Source organism: Chaetodon trifascialis, chromosome 3, assembly GCF_039877785.1.
Source record: "Chaetodon trifascialis isolate fChaTrf1 chromosome 3, fChaTrf1.hap1, whole genome shotgun sequence".
NCBI lineage: Eukaryota > Metazoa > Chordata > Actinopteri > Chaetodontiformes > Chaetodontidae > Chaetodon > Chaetodon trifascialis.
Window position 1 is genome coordinate 29,522,997 of NC_092058.1, and position 15,181 is coordinate 29,538,177.

General features: G+C 42.2%; 1 protein-coding gene across 1 annotated transcript in view; it reads right to left on the reverse strand.

The window, feature by feature from the left end:
• The window catches only part of LOC139328395 (dihydropyridine-sensitive L-type skeletal muscle calcium channel subunit alpha-1-like), a 187,583-nt gene that overhangs the window by 56,991 nt on the left and 115,411 nt on the right, over positions 1–15,181 (reverse strand). Inside the window, exon 33 of the mRNA XM_070958221.1 lies at positions 11,566–11,657. Within this exon, the coding sequence (XP_070814322.1) occupies positions 11,566–11,657 (92 nt within the window). The remainder of the gene's footprint in view (positions 1–11,565; positions 11,658–15,181) is intronic.

Genomic DNA, 15,181 nt, shown 5'->3' on the forward strand with positions numbered 1-15,181 from the left:
CATTTGTATAGCTTTGCAGCATTTACATTTGCATTTTAACACCTCATGGTCACAGTGGCTGAGAGAGAACTTCCACGGCAATTTACAGTGACGGAAATTGACGGAAATGTGACTTTTCATCCAGTGATGCTAACAGCTAACACCTCAATAAATTTACTGCAAAATTGTTCTTTGTAACAAATATTGCCAGCCCACCTCCCTTCCTCTTACTGCTCCCCTTTGTCCTGTCCGGCCACATCATCTGGAAAGAGTACATCATAGTGTTTGTGTCCAGAATTAGCATAAATTGCCATGTCTCTGTAAACAGCATAATGCTACACTCACAGAATTCCCTCTGGTGCAGAGTCAGCACTGCTAGCCAGTGATGAAGATTCCTCCTGAGCATACCTTATGGCCTGTTGACCAGGAATGTTTACTGCATGGGATGTGCAGATGTCACCATGCCTGCTGTCTTTGTATCAATAGTCTACACTTGATCTCCTGGTAACAGATCGCCCTGTGTCTTTCATGTAGTTGCTCACATCCATGCATCCTCTATTTTTCCCTGTGCTGATCACTCTGTAGGCATTGGATATCTTTCTTCAACATTACAGGAAAGGTGGGCAGGATGAGGCACAAACTGCGTCCCATGAGCAACAGGGATAAGCTGTAGCCATTGCTCAGTGGTGTAGCTCTGCATAGAAGCAGTGCACGGTAGGCGACAGCTGCTTTTTTCAGCAAGTTACTGAATTGCTTTCACCATTGCTTTTTGAGTACCTGGTGCTGTGTGTTATGTACTCAAATCCATAGTCTGTTGCAACGACTTTCATGTCTGCACCTGAGAACTTAGAATTGTTGTATGAGCCTAATGTGTTTCGTATGCTATGTCTAGCAAACATTGACTTCAGCTGTGCTACAATGTCGGCACACCTTGTCAGGCAAAGTATGTATCTGTGTATTTGGAGAAACAGTCCAAACAGGTATTTTTAGGTACGTGTTGCTCCATAAATTATTCTGCCGGCCTTCAATCGGCCTTTCTGGCAAATTGGAGGGAATGAGAATCTCTTTCACACTGCACACTGTTTGATGCATTCAGAGGAACACTAGCTGTCTTATTTGGCTATTCAGCTTTGGCTACGAAACTGCCTGCACATTCTCTGCACTTGGCTTTGCCCAACTAACCCCAGGCCTGATGTCTTTTCTGAAGCATGCAGTTCTGTCAGGTAAGTCACTTGAAGAAGAATTTTCTATTGCAGAATCCACATAGATGTTGGTCTCCTCAATCAGCAAATCACCTGCTGTGGCTCTGCCATCCTTCAGCAGAGCACAACAGCAGTTACACTCCTCATGACAGTGCATCCTGCTGTTGTGAAGCAGTTCTTTAGAACATTTGTGATGATATACCTCATGAGCCACATCCTGACCCTTTGTATTCTTGGGGGGAGTCAGTGGATTGCTTGTCCTCTTAACAGGCTGGTTTGTGGTCTGTTTTGAGTTTGAAATGTAAACAAATGATGAAGTCGCTCAACTTCTCACATACCCATGTCAGGGCCACTGTCCCCTTCTCCACTTTTCCATCGTATTGCTCTGTTCTGATTTTTGCAGTTCTAGTATATTCATGAAAAGTTTTACACTTGAAAGCTTTCGCAATAAATTGGTGGTCGCATTTTCTATCACTAACATGCAATTGATCCATTTTTAATTCTCGCATGACCGCTTGTATTCTTGATTGAGAAATTGTGTTTTGTATTAAATGTACCAGAGCAAGAGGTATTGTTTTGCATATTTTGCTGAATTCTCTATAAGAACATTGAACATCAAATTTTTCTTTAAAAGTATTAAAATGTAAGAAATTTCCATGGTTATCCATTAGATCTACAGCAGCATTGCTTTGTGTTTGTCAGTGATGTGCATGCATGTGCGACTGTTCTGATCACACATCTAAGTGCTTCCACAGGATTATGCTAATCGCACTGTATGATGCATAAGCCGATGTTTGGGTTGTACAGCTGCAGCATAAACATGGAGGATAGTTCTTGTTTGAGGCTTGTGAAAGCTTTCTGCTGGTCTTGTCCAACAGCACTGTGTTCATATGTTTCAGCACATAAATACACTTGTCACCACTTCTTTAGCCCACACCCATTATGGTGAACAGAGCTCATCCTGGCTCAAACATTGCTTTGTTCCCTGGAGTGAGGTTGCACTTCCCTAACTCTCCACTATCACAGTAACGTCAACCTCCATGTCAATCGTCTAAGTCTGTTTTGTGTGCCTCAACCCAGTGTCCATAGTCCATGTGTCTTTGTCTGCATCAACTGTGCCAAGGAACATCACGTTGTCCTCTGTAACTGTGCTCACTGTTCTCAATGGCTTGCACACTTTGCCATTGAGACCTCTTTTCCTGCACCCTTAGCTGGGCACTGAAGTTTAGCATGGAGGTGTTTTTCCACATTTTGGGCACCACTCTGAGTCTTATCTTGTCTCTTGACTAGTTTTGGTCTGTTTCTGTTGTTTTCTTATATTGTACTACAGTAACTCTGCCAGCATTTGTACTTTCAGCCCCCAAGTCTATCATTCACTGCCTTTTTATGTCCAAAGCTTGTCTGGCCATACTAATGGCTTTTGCCAGATCCGAGTCTCTTTCTATGTGCATTTTTTGTGACAGTGCAGAATCTTTTATGGCTATCACTAATCTGCCTGTGTGTGTGTTCTGTGCCTACAGAATACAAAGATTTTTTTTTTTTCATGAGGATTTAAAAGTGTGTTTAAATAATTTTATAGGTTACATACAGGATAAGTGTCCTGACTCTCAAAGGCCTCTAATTTTCCACTTAAATTGCTAAATCAAAATTGTGAAAATTAAAGCATCTACAGTTCTTGGACACTGGTCACAATTTTTCGCATTTTGCCACCACAACACCAGATGAACAATGCTTGTGTGATTAGCTTGCAGGGTCAGTCCACTGATGATTCTTTAAGTAGGAATAAAAAGGGAACACACCAAAGTAACTTTTCTTTTTTTTTTATTTTCGATGATGTCACTTTAAAGAAGTTTACAAGTTTTATAAAATATTCAGGTACAAAAATAGAAAATCAAAGTACCTAACAAAATCACAGCATGTTTTTCATTCACGCAACAAAAATGGTCTCGCGAGAAATTCCGAGAGTGCGACCTCGCATAAGATTGGATGCCTCCTCTGACGCAATGACGTCGGCAGCAAACCACATCGGTGCGCCTGTGAACGCGAATCCAGCTTGGATTACAACAGTTACGTTTCGGGTCCTGCTAAACTTTAACTCTGTTCATACAATGGCCGGACGTCGTCTTCAGTTCATCCCAGAAGGCACTCCTCTGCGATGAGTGAACGGCCTGGCTGTGGAGCGACCATATCCAGAAAGTCCAAACAATTTAGAGAAGAAACTGCTGAGCGTCTTCAGTGGATTGTCTCGGCTGCTAACGCAGCTGATGGCGCATTTGGCGAGGAGAATGACCAAGATAAAAGCCAGACTGCTCGCTCTGGAGGAGCAGCCCCGACCGAACTGCAGCTGCGGAGACGAAGAGACGGGTGCGTAAGTCACGTAAGTAACGTTAGCATTTAGTACCACATTGTGCAGTTTTTGGGGCGCCAAACCTTTATTATTCTACGTTCCGAACGTTTGGTAATCGTTCACGTTACATTTAACATTACAATGTATTTTGTATTTTAAAGGAAAAGGTGCGACGTCTGCACAATAGTGACGGACACGACAGGCGATATGAACCTGAGCAGGGGTAAGTTAATAAAATGCACAGGAAATATTCTGCAGAATATAAGTAAATGTAAATGTTGCATGACCTGTACTTTTTGTGTTTTACAGACTTTACTCGCCCCACAACGAAACGGTGACGTAATATTTGATGGCGACATTAACTGGGAGTCCAGACATGCATGGTGTGGACAGCAGTCTTTTAAACCCTTTCTGTTGTTTCTTGTTGTTTTTACTGAAGCCTGTCTTAATTATTTCAAACCAATATATATTTTCTTCCAGCGGCCTGTAAGACATATTATGAGATGGTGTGGAGGAGCTTCAGGTATGCCCAGCCAGCTCTTTCAGTTCAGGCAGCAACTGTGAAGATTTCAGCTCGCAGCAGACAAAGAAGGAAGCGGGTAAGAGTTACACGAATGCCGCCTTATTTTCACAACAATGTAAAAATGGGCTGAATTTTATTTATTATCTGCTTTGTTTTTGACAAACATGCTCACATATGTTATCATGCGTTATTGTTTCTTAGCAGTACTAATATTATATTAATACCTGTATTTACAGCTGCTGGAAGCAAGAAGGAGTGTCCTAGCTCTCCAAACTCTGCCAGACACTGCAAGATCGGCTGGAGAGCGACCCAAAGTATGTGGCGACACACCGCAAGAGGCTTCGCATCGAGTCCCCTTCAAAGCGACATGCGCCACCTCAGTATGACCCAGAGGCAGCAAAGAAGCATTTCCAGGGGCCTTAGACTCTTTTTCATGCACCATGGACCAGCGGCATGGCCCAACCCAGAGACTCTTATCAGTGAACCCCTCTGCACATTTCCTTGCTTTTTTTCCCCAGATGTCACTGATTTTACTTGGTTGATCCTTGTTGATGTGTGTGTCACGATTTCATTAAAGACTTTTTTTCAAAATGTTTCTGTCAACTGTGTTCTTTGTGTTCTACTGTGTGGTAGTGTAGAAGGTGGATCGCCAAATAAATAAATGAATCATCAATCAAATAAAATATATATGTCATTTATATTTTATATATACATAAATATAACAATATAATAACCATTTTAATATATTAATTTATTATATACGAATTTAATATGTATTTATTATTATTATTATTGTTATTATTTGTGGCGCACAGATGACCAATAGCAGCAGAATTGTCATCCAATCACATGATCACTCACTCATGTGATTGGAGTTGCTATCCAATCACATGATGGTTTCCTTTTAAAATGTCTGTGGAATCATCCAATGGTTGTTTGTGAAGTCAGCAGGACAGCCTGAGTAGATCAACGTCGGTAGCATTCATGTGCTAATTAGAGCTATTCGCACCTTCGCCGGCGAAGTTCCCCGTAAACGTGCCGTAAATCGCCGAAAATCAACGAACTTCACGGGGATTTACGGGTCGAAAATGTGGTTTTTCATGCAGTGTTGGCCTATTCATACAGTATATCACATTTTTCTTCATCTACTGAAACCTTCTTGACACCACTGTGCTCTGCAGTCAAGGTTAGCCCATGTAACACATCATCTGCTTTATCCCCCACGTAGTTAATTGTTGATAAAACTTCTAGCAACTATGTCTCTGTTTACTCACAGTAGCCCCACTTCTGATACCATGTTGTGTTGGATTCTTCTTAATATTATTTTTTGGCTTTTATTGAACATTACTCAAACAGCAATTAGATAGTATGCTGTGTAGTAGGACTGACCTGTAACTGACCCTCTTTCCCCCTTTTTGCATTCCTTCAGGAGAAATGGAGTTGTAAAACATCCCAACCTTTAAGAGTTACTGGCCATTTGGAATGTTCACAGGGAGATGTGATTTCGAAGAGAGGTAGGATGTCCGGCTTAGAAACACCTCTTCCACATTCTTTCAGGGAAGCGGGAAACACCAACACTTCTACTTCAAAGGTTACCTTTTTCCCAGGATGTTTCTCATGGAGATGCTAATTCTTTCCTGATAGCCCATGGGAGATAAGGACTATAAAGCTGTCTGGATGAAAAAGTGCCATGTCTCAGAGGAATCTACAAATCAAATAATGCTAATGGGATGTCAATTAGACACTCCTGAAGCAAACAGTGCTGTATGTCTGTGTGCCTCTTTTCTATCACACCAGGATAACGAAATCTCTACGTTTGATTTAACTCTGGATTTTCTTCCAATAGTAAGCCTATAATCTGTATGATATCAATGCTTTTCTGGTGTTTCTATCTTATAAAATGACAAAACTGATTTAAACACTCCTAAACTCTTACTGTTGGTCTACAAAGCATTAAATGGTCTAGGACCAAAATATATTCTAGATTTATTGACTCCATATGCAGTATCCAGACCCCTCAGGTCATCAGGGACAGGTCTATTGTGTGTTCCCAGAATGAGAACCAAACAAAGTGAAGCAGCTTTCAGTTATTATGCTCCTCACCTGTGGAACATTCTCCCTGCACACCTGAGGTCTGCACCAACTGTCAGCTCATTTAAATCAGGGTTGAAAACATTATTATTTGCTACAGCTTTTACTTAAAGTATATGTATTTGCTCAATGGTTTTAATCATTCTAAATGCTAAATTATTGTCTTTTACTGGCTTCTGTTTTTAATTTTCCTTTAATTGTATTTTATTTTTATTTTTCTATTCTCTTCTACTCTCCTGCTTTTTTCTTTGAAATGTGTGATTTTAATGTATTTTTATGCTTCTGTAAAGCACTTTGAATTGCCTAGTGTATGAATTGTGCTATACAAATAAATTTGCCTTGCCTTGCCTTACCTAAAAAGTTTTGCCATCAAGAGGTTCATAGTGTTTAGGTTGTGTCATGACCTGGCTCAAGTGGTCACAACAAAAAGGGGAGATCACACCATGGCAAAGTTTTTAAATGTCTTTATTTTTCAAATCAAGCCAAATTAAACCAAATTGAGCATTCAACTCAAACAAATCTCTAATTAAACCAAGGCAGAACTAAACCAAATTGGGCCAAACTAAACAATCAGAAAAACTGAATTATACTAAATTAAACCAAATTACTCAAAGTTACTTCAAATCAAATCAAATCAAATCAAATCAATTCAAATCAAATTAAAATATTTAAAGCATAAAGGGTGTAAATCAGTGGAGTCAGTAGTGTAGGATGTGCATGAGTGAAGGTAATGTGTGTAAAATGCAAACTGAACTAAACCTAAACTAACATAACTAAACCCAAATGTGATACCTGTGTGGAAGCCAGGTCAGAGAGAGAGATAGATTGTGTGATTACAGGAGATTAAATAACCTCCTCATTATAAGCACAGGTGTCCGATATTACTCCAATCAAGGAGCTGCACTCACAGGCACAGGCTCAGGCTGACAACACCATGATGTCATGGCCATCACAGTTGAATAAGTTTGACATGAGATAGTTATTAGTAGTAACCAAAACAGTGATAATCATTTCGGCAAATATAGTCTGCCTTTCTTTATTCCTTTGTTATATTAAATTAATTATACCCTGAGTCATCATGAATATTAGGATGAGTATTAGAAATTGTTATCATAATTATTGATGAATATTGTCATCTATTGATAAGAATTGTCTAACGCATGTTGTGAACAATGTTGGAATGCCATTGAAAACTGATCATTTAAAATATTTGTGATTGACCATAGTGAGACGTAGATGAGCCCCTTATACGAGTCATTAGTTAATTCTTGCTCTATAAGGTGAAATTACATAGCTCACCTGCAAACCATCTCACATGCGCGATATCTTATTGGTCATTAGACACACCCTGGAGCGAATATACCAGGGACGGACTGACCATCTGGCATACCAGGCATTTTCCCGGTGGGCCAACATGCTATTTGGGCCGACAGTTTGCCACTTTTTTTTTTATTTTAAAGATTGGTCTGACCGGCCCATAATACCAGACAGTTGATCAGCAGCCTGATTGACATTGGGCTGGCCCAGTCACATCGTTAAACACCAACCCCTTTCGCTTTGGTCCTGCCGGTGTAATGCATTCGGCAAAAAAAAAAAAAAATCAGTGCAAGAGTTTGTTCATAACCACCGACCAGCCCTCGACACATGCTGGTCTGCGGCCCAAAGGTTATTTTCTTCACTGACACGTGACGGGGCTCATCTCGCCCAATCATATCATGAAACACTTCCCCTCTTTTACGTCGGTAACGTAATCTGTTAGGATCTTCAAAAATGGAGAGAAAACGAAAAGGAGGTGCAGAAAAACTGCAAGACAAGAAGAAGCTGGCTCTTCAAACCAACGCTGCCAAATGCGCAAAAATTTCTGATATGTTTGCCACAACAGGGCCTTCATCAGCTCCCGTGGCCAATGACAGTGGCGGTGGTGGCGACATTGAACAGGGACATGCAGTAAAACCTGCGGTAAGCTGGACTGCTTTCAGAACACTTGTAATGAGTAAAGCAACCCAACCTCTTGGTAAATCTGATAATGATAAAACATCAATAACATATTTTTGGCTAATGTTCTGTCATTCAGAAAACATCCTTTTCTAGTTTTTTTTCTCTTCATGAAACTTTACTTTTTACTCGCCACGTTAAGCCGCATTATTGTTTTGGGGTTTTTTTTAAGTTAAAATTCTAGTCAAGTAATAATAATTTGGAGACATTTTCGACTGGCCATCAAAAGAGACTCTCAATTTTATTACTAACCTAAAGTTTTTGCCATACAGTTGCCAACTCCCAACACCGAAGACCTGTAGCCAGCTCTGACCCACTTGTTTGGGTTAAATAACCACCAGAAGCCATAGCCAGAGATTTCCTGGCCCATGATGATGACTGGCTAATAAGCCGATTTAGATTCCCTAGAGCGGTGCTCTTGGATCTATGTGCTGAACTGGGCCCAGTGTTAGACAGACCCGCCCGCCGGAACCGCGCCACCCCGGTGCATATCCAGGTGCTGACCACTCTGGGGTCTCTGGCGACTGGCTCCTTTCAGCGAGAATTAGCCGACAGGTAAGTGTTTGATATGATTAATATTATATAATGTTACATTGTCTGTCTAAAGTTTTGGGTATGATATAATTCAGTTAAATTATGTCCTTAGGTCTGGGACATCGCAGCCATCCCTCAGCGCCATATAAAAATGACCAGTAGATACATCAGGTTTCCTTACACTGTGGGTGAACAGGCCAACATTAAAAGGCAATTTGCAGCAATGTCCGGTTTCCCAAATGTATTCGGTGCAATTGACTGCACTCACATTGCTATAAGGGCTCTGAGTGAAAATGAATTAGTTTATGTGAACCGAAAAAATGTGCATTCACTCAATGTACAAATTATTTGTACCTCGGACATGATCTTGAAGAATGTAGTGGCACGGTGGCCTGGGTCAACACTTGACTCATTCGTCCTGACGCACAGTAGTGTAGGGAGCAGGCTGCAGGCAGGCGCTGCGCGTGATGGCTGGCTCCTGGGTAAGCACATAAACACCATTGTATAGATTCTACCCATTAAAGCCTGATTTATAATTACTCTTCTGTTATACCTTGCAGGTCACAGTGGCTACCATCTAAAGCGCTGGCTCCTCGCCCCCTTCACCAACCCGCAGAGCGCAGAGGAGGTGCGCTTCAATGTGGCACACTCTCACGCGCACTCCGTCGTGGAGAGAGCCATCGGCCTCCTCAAAGGTGCCATGCCACTTTCTTCTTGGCCTCCACCTTCACATCCGACCACTTCTTTTTAATTTCCGCCACAGATCGCTCTGTGGCACTGGAACTATTCACTGCGGTGATGACGTGCTGCCACTCATGTTTTTTTGTTTTTTTTTGTGACGCCACTACTGTGACCACCAAACAAAATATCTTTTCTGGCCTCCACCTCACCCACAAGCACCTCGATTTCAGTCTCCGTAAAATTTCTTTTTCTTTTCTCTGCCATGATCATGTAAAATGCCATTAATCAGCAGGCATATTTATATGCAAAGACATTCATGAGGTACTTTGCATTGACCATTCATGGTAAAATGTGGGTGTGTCGGGGGCGGGATGTGAGGTGAATCCATCTGCGCAATCTTCCAGGTGGAGTGTGATTTATAAAGGGAAAATTGCGTGCAGGTGTGAGTACGCACGGTTTTATAAATCCGAATATTTTCTGGCGTACGCCATTTTCAGTATTTGGGAGTATGCACACTTTTAGTATGGATTCTACGCAATGTTTTATAAATGAGGCCCCAGGTCTGCTCGAGTCAAAAGAAATTTTAGGCATCACCTTAGATCCTGTTCTTTTTGAAAAAGACTTGCTGTCTTTGCTCGGGCATCTTAATTTTGGCGTGTGTATTATTCCCTAAGGTCGCTCCTTTATATCCAGGCTTCTTGATCTCACGAAAAGAGAAACTTCATAAAATGGTGAGCTTGGACACAGGCTGCAGATCCGAGCTTCTGGTCTCCTCTGCTTGACGAATGGAATGGCATCTCATTCTTCTATAATGAAAGCCTAGAATCTCTATAGGCTTTTAAGTTGTACCCAGACACAGCTCCTTCCACTGGTATTGTTTTTTTTTTTTTCAATAATCTTTGCCAGCTAATGCTTCTTCCACAGCTCTTATGTAAATTTACCCAATTGTTGTTGCTTGTCTCCTGTGGGGAAAACACTGAGCAAGGAGCCCAAAATTTTTTCTAAGAATGAGAAAACTGTCAGTGTCATTACCAAAGGGCAGTCCTCAGTCCCATTTATTAACAGATTCGTTAGGCACCTTACATGGTCATCTGTGTTGGGTAATTTCAGAATCCGAGCAGCCTATATACCAGGTTTGAATAATGAAATTGTTGATTCTTTGCCTCGGTTTAAATTTCAGAAGTTTCAGCCACTGTGCCCAGAGGCAGCACCATCCAGTCTGACCTGCTCGCCATTTATTCAGACTGTGCTAGATTAAACATTACAGCTCTGCAAAACTTACATGCTGTCTGCAGATCGAAATATGCGATTTGACTTAGCTACAATGCATTCGAAAGTACTGACACCCCTTTACTTTACCCACATTTTGTTATGTTACAGCCTTTTTCCAAAATGGATTAAATTCCTTTTTGTCAAATCAATGTACAGGTAATCACCCATAATAATGTGAAAAAGGCACCCTTGGGAGTCATTACAGTCTCAAGTCTTCTTGGGTATGATGCTACAGCTTGGTACACCTGTATTTGGGGTGTTTATCCCATTCGTCTGCAGATCCTCTCAAGCTCTGTCAGATTAGATGCGGAGCACCGCTGCAGTTATTTTCAGGTCTTTTCAGAGATGCTCAATTGAGTTAATATGCTAATCTAAAGGAAATGAGCTTTAGCTTACAAAACAATAGCCCAGACAAACCAAAAGTCAGTTTTACTTAATACTGGAGAATATCCCAGGGCAGAAGTTGTAAGTTCAGTCCTTCTAAAGACATTACCACTAAGCCTTATTACAATTGCAATTAGTCATTTAGCAGATGCTTTTATTCAAAGCGACGTACATGCACACATCGATGGCACAGCATCAGGGGCTGTTCTGGGGTTCAGTATCTTTCCCAAGGATACTTCGGCATGTGGACTGCCAAGGCCCAGGACTGAACCACCGACCATCTGATAGGTGGACGACCGCTCTACCTCCTGAGCCACAGCCGCTTACTACAAAATACACTGAATGCCTTGGTTGCCAATCAGTAAGAAAGGGATAAAGGCCTTCCCTGATCCCAGTTTTCAATGCTGTCCCATGAACTGCATGGCTGGGGCCAGCTCACTCACCCCTCCTTGTTTGCTGTAAACACTGCATGAGCTTGCAGTTTGTTTCAGTTCATTCAGGTTAATGTGAATACAGAAACAAATCCAAAATACTTAACAAGAAGATAGACCACCAACCTGAATAACAGCAGAACAGCCTGTGGGAATGTCTGGAAATTGTTGTTCCTGTTGATGTATGTGCCGTCAACCAGTGCAATTTTACCAAATATCTGCAGAAAAAGAAGGTTGTGTTAGGGATAATACACTTCATGCCAGGTGGTTCTTAGCCCCTATGTCATCCATTACAATCATGAAACTTATATTTACATTTATTACATTACTGCATCTGTTTACAATTAACTCTTACTGTACAGCTATCTACCACATTATTTTTTTTTTTTTTTCATTTTATTCCTATATGTTCAGGAGAACCAAGACCACTAACTTACCTTTTTTCCTTGCATTCCTTCAGAAGAGCTGTTCCAACTACAAAGAGTTACTTATCATTTAAACTGTTGCCATGAAGATGCTATTGTTTTCTTTATAGCTCCACACCAGACAAAGGCGTTAAAACCATCTGAATGGACAATCAACAGGTCTCAAGAGGCCCCAGACCAAGATAACACTGACAAGTTGTAAATCAGACAACCTCAGACAACCCAATTCCTGCAGCAAACTGTTTTATGTGTCTGTGTGCTTTCTTTTCGACCACATCAGGATAATGCAAACCATATGTTTGATTCAACTTTGGAGGTTCTCACAGCACTAAACTCACAATTAGTATGGTATCAATACGTTTCACGTTTTTCTAGCTTGTAAAATGACAAAACTATGATCTTAAATTTCTCAAGCATGTTTGTCCCAGTTTCTACCATGGAACCATACTGCCATCTAGAGACTAGCAGCACTTGGGTTTTAGATACTTGAGACAATTAGAATTAGCAGTGCTTAATTAGGCAAATATAATCTGCCTTTCCTTGTTTCTTTGTTCTGTTAGTTGGTTATACTATTATTTATCACATAAGTTAGTATTAGTATTGAAGAATGTTGTCATTAATCAATGAAATGTGTCTGATGCATGGAAATCAATGTTAACATAAATGTTGTAAACAATGTTAAAATGTGATCAAAAAAATTGATCCTTTTGACTATGTGATCGACCATAGTGAGAAGCAGATGAGTCCATTGCTCGCAATCATTAGTTAATGTTTTCTCTCTATAGGATGAAATCACAGCATTGACCTGTAAATCATTCTAAGTGTGTGAAGGCCTGTTTGTCACAGACACGCCCCAGAGTGCCGGGGATATACTCCCCGCAGCTCTCGGCACCAGTTAGTTGCTTTTTATTTTTCTCTGGTTCAGTTGTTCTGTACCTCGGGTTGTGTTTACTTCACGTTTAGTTGCTTTACTCTCCTGTTCAGAAAAATGTTTTTCTCTAGTTCTTTATTCCAGTCTTAGTGTAACTTCAATTTTTGCTTGACACCTTATGCAGCATAACTTTTTCAAAGCTAAGCCGAATCATATATTAATATTTTTGTAGATATTTTCGACAGGCCATTGAAAGTTTTCTCAACTTTATTATTAACAGAGAAGTTTTGCCATATGGTCATCAACCTCTTTGGACCAAAGTCCTGCAGCCAGCCTCAACCCATCTGTCTGGGTCAAAGAGCTATCGAAAGAGCCGCTCCTCATCTGTTAGCGACAATGAAGGTCCTGCCTCTGAAGCAGCTCTGTCAAAACCGCGATTCGAGACGTGACCCAGCAGGGACAGTAAATTTCATTAAACGCTAAACACATAATTTTTTTAGCATGGTTTCTCTCTTCCATATAGGCTACTGTGCTTTATTTTAATTTTTGAAACAATACAAAGTGCGCATATATCCTCTGGTATGTCGTGTGCCTTGGGCCGCCATGGCCAAAAATGCCAGGGCACCACCCGCTCAACCCCAGGCAGAGCTGATCACAGCCTGATGTTGTTAACACCTCAGTATGTCCCTCTTGTTCAGAGGCAGTCTGTGTCCACAAGGACAGTGAGGAGGTGGACTCAAAAGGCTAACGAATCACTGCAGGACTGCTTTGAGACAACAGCCTGGGATGTGTTGTGTGAGCCACATGGGGAGGACATCAACAGCTTGACAGAGTGTATCACAGAGTACATCAAATTCTGTGAACAGACCACACTGCCAACCTGGACTGCACGCTGCTTTTCCAACAACAAGCCCTGGATCATCAGTGAACTGAAAAGTCTGCTAAACAGGAAGGAAGCCTTCAGGTCAGGGGACAAAAAAGAACTGAGGAGAGTTCAGCATGAGCTGAGGGAGAAGCTGTGACAGAGCAGAGATGCCTACAGGAGGAAGCTGGAGGCCAAACCCCAGCAGAACAGAGTGAAGAATGTGTGGACAGGAATGAAGAAGATCACAGGGTTTAAAGCAAGAGACAGACAGGCAGCCGGCAGCCTTGAGAGGGCCAATGAGCCAAACCACTTTTTCAACAGGTTTAGCTCACAGCCAGGAGTGGCCCTGCATTCCCCTACCCTTTCACGCCTCACCTGTCCACGATGGCGTCCACAACCCCCCTCTGCCCAAGCATTCTCCTTCCAACCCTCAACCCTCCCTGGTGATCCCTACCTTGTACTCAACTCCCACATCCCCCACCATTCCCCACAGCACCCCCTGTACTAGCACCATCCCCTGCTGACTACGGGCCAGGTTAGACAACAGATGATGCTGCACCTGGGCAAGGCTGCTGGCCCCAATGGCATTAGTTCCAGAGTCCTGAGGACTTGTGCCAGCCAGCTGTCCTGGGACACCTCTTCAACCTGAGCCTGAGCCTGCAGAGAGTCCCATTGCTGTGGAAGTCCTGTGTGGTTCCTGTTCGAAAGAAGATGTCTCCATCTGGCCCCAATGACTACCGACCTGTTGCACTTGTTACCTCACTCATGATGAAGCTTCTGGAGAGGCTGGTCCTGGCCCACCTCCGACAGCAAAACTGAAAACATCACTGGACCCTCTACAGTTCGCCTACCAACCCCATCTGGGTGTGGACGACGCCATCATATACCTTCTGCAGCGTGCTCACTCACTGTAGCGGCAGCAATGTTAGGATCACTTTCTTTGGTTTCTCCAGTGCATTTAATACCATTCAGCCTCTGCTCCTGGGTGAGAAGCTGTTATGTGATGGCCGTCAACGTGCCCACAGTCTTCTGGATTACTGACTACCTGACAGATAGACCACAGTTAGTTCAACTAGGCAATGTTCTGTCTGGTAGAAATCACCTGCTGCTTCACATGGCCAAGACCAAGGAGATGGTAATTGATTTCAGAAGGAACAGGACAACCACACAACCACTGTGTATTCTGGGAGAAAATATCACAGTGGTGCACCTCGACAACAGACTGAACTGGAAAACTAACATCAACGCTGTTTACAAGAAGGGGGTGAGCAGACTATTTCCTTATGAGTCTCAGATCATTCAACATGTGCGGCAAAATGTTGGACATCTTCTACCAGTCTGTTGTTACTAGTGCAGTCTTCTTTGCTGCAGTGTGCTGGCGGAGCAGCATCAGAGCCAGCGACACCAACAGGCTGAACAAGCTGATCAGGAAGGCCAGCTCCATTATTGGCTGCAAATTAAACACCTTTGGGGAGGTAGTGGAGAGGAGGACACTGAACAGACTATTATCCATCATGGATAACCCTGAACATCCTCTTCATCACCTCGTGGACAGACAGCAGAGCTCCTCCTGGACTGCTC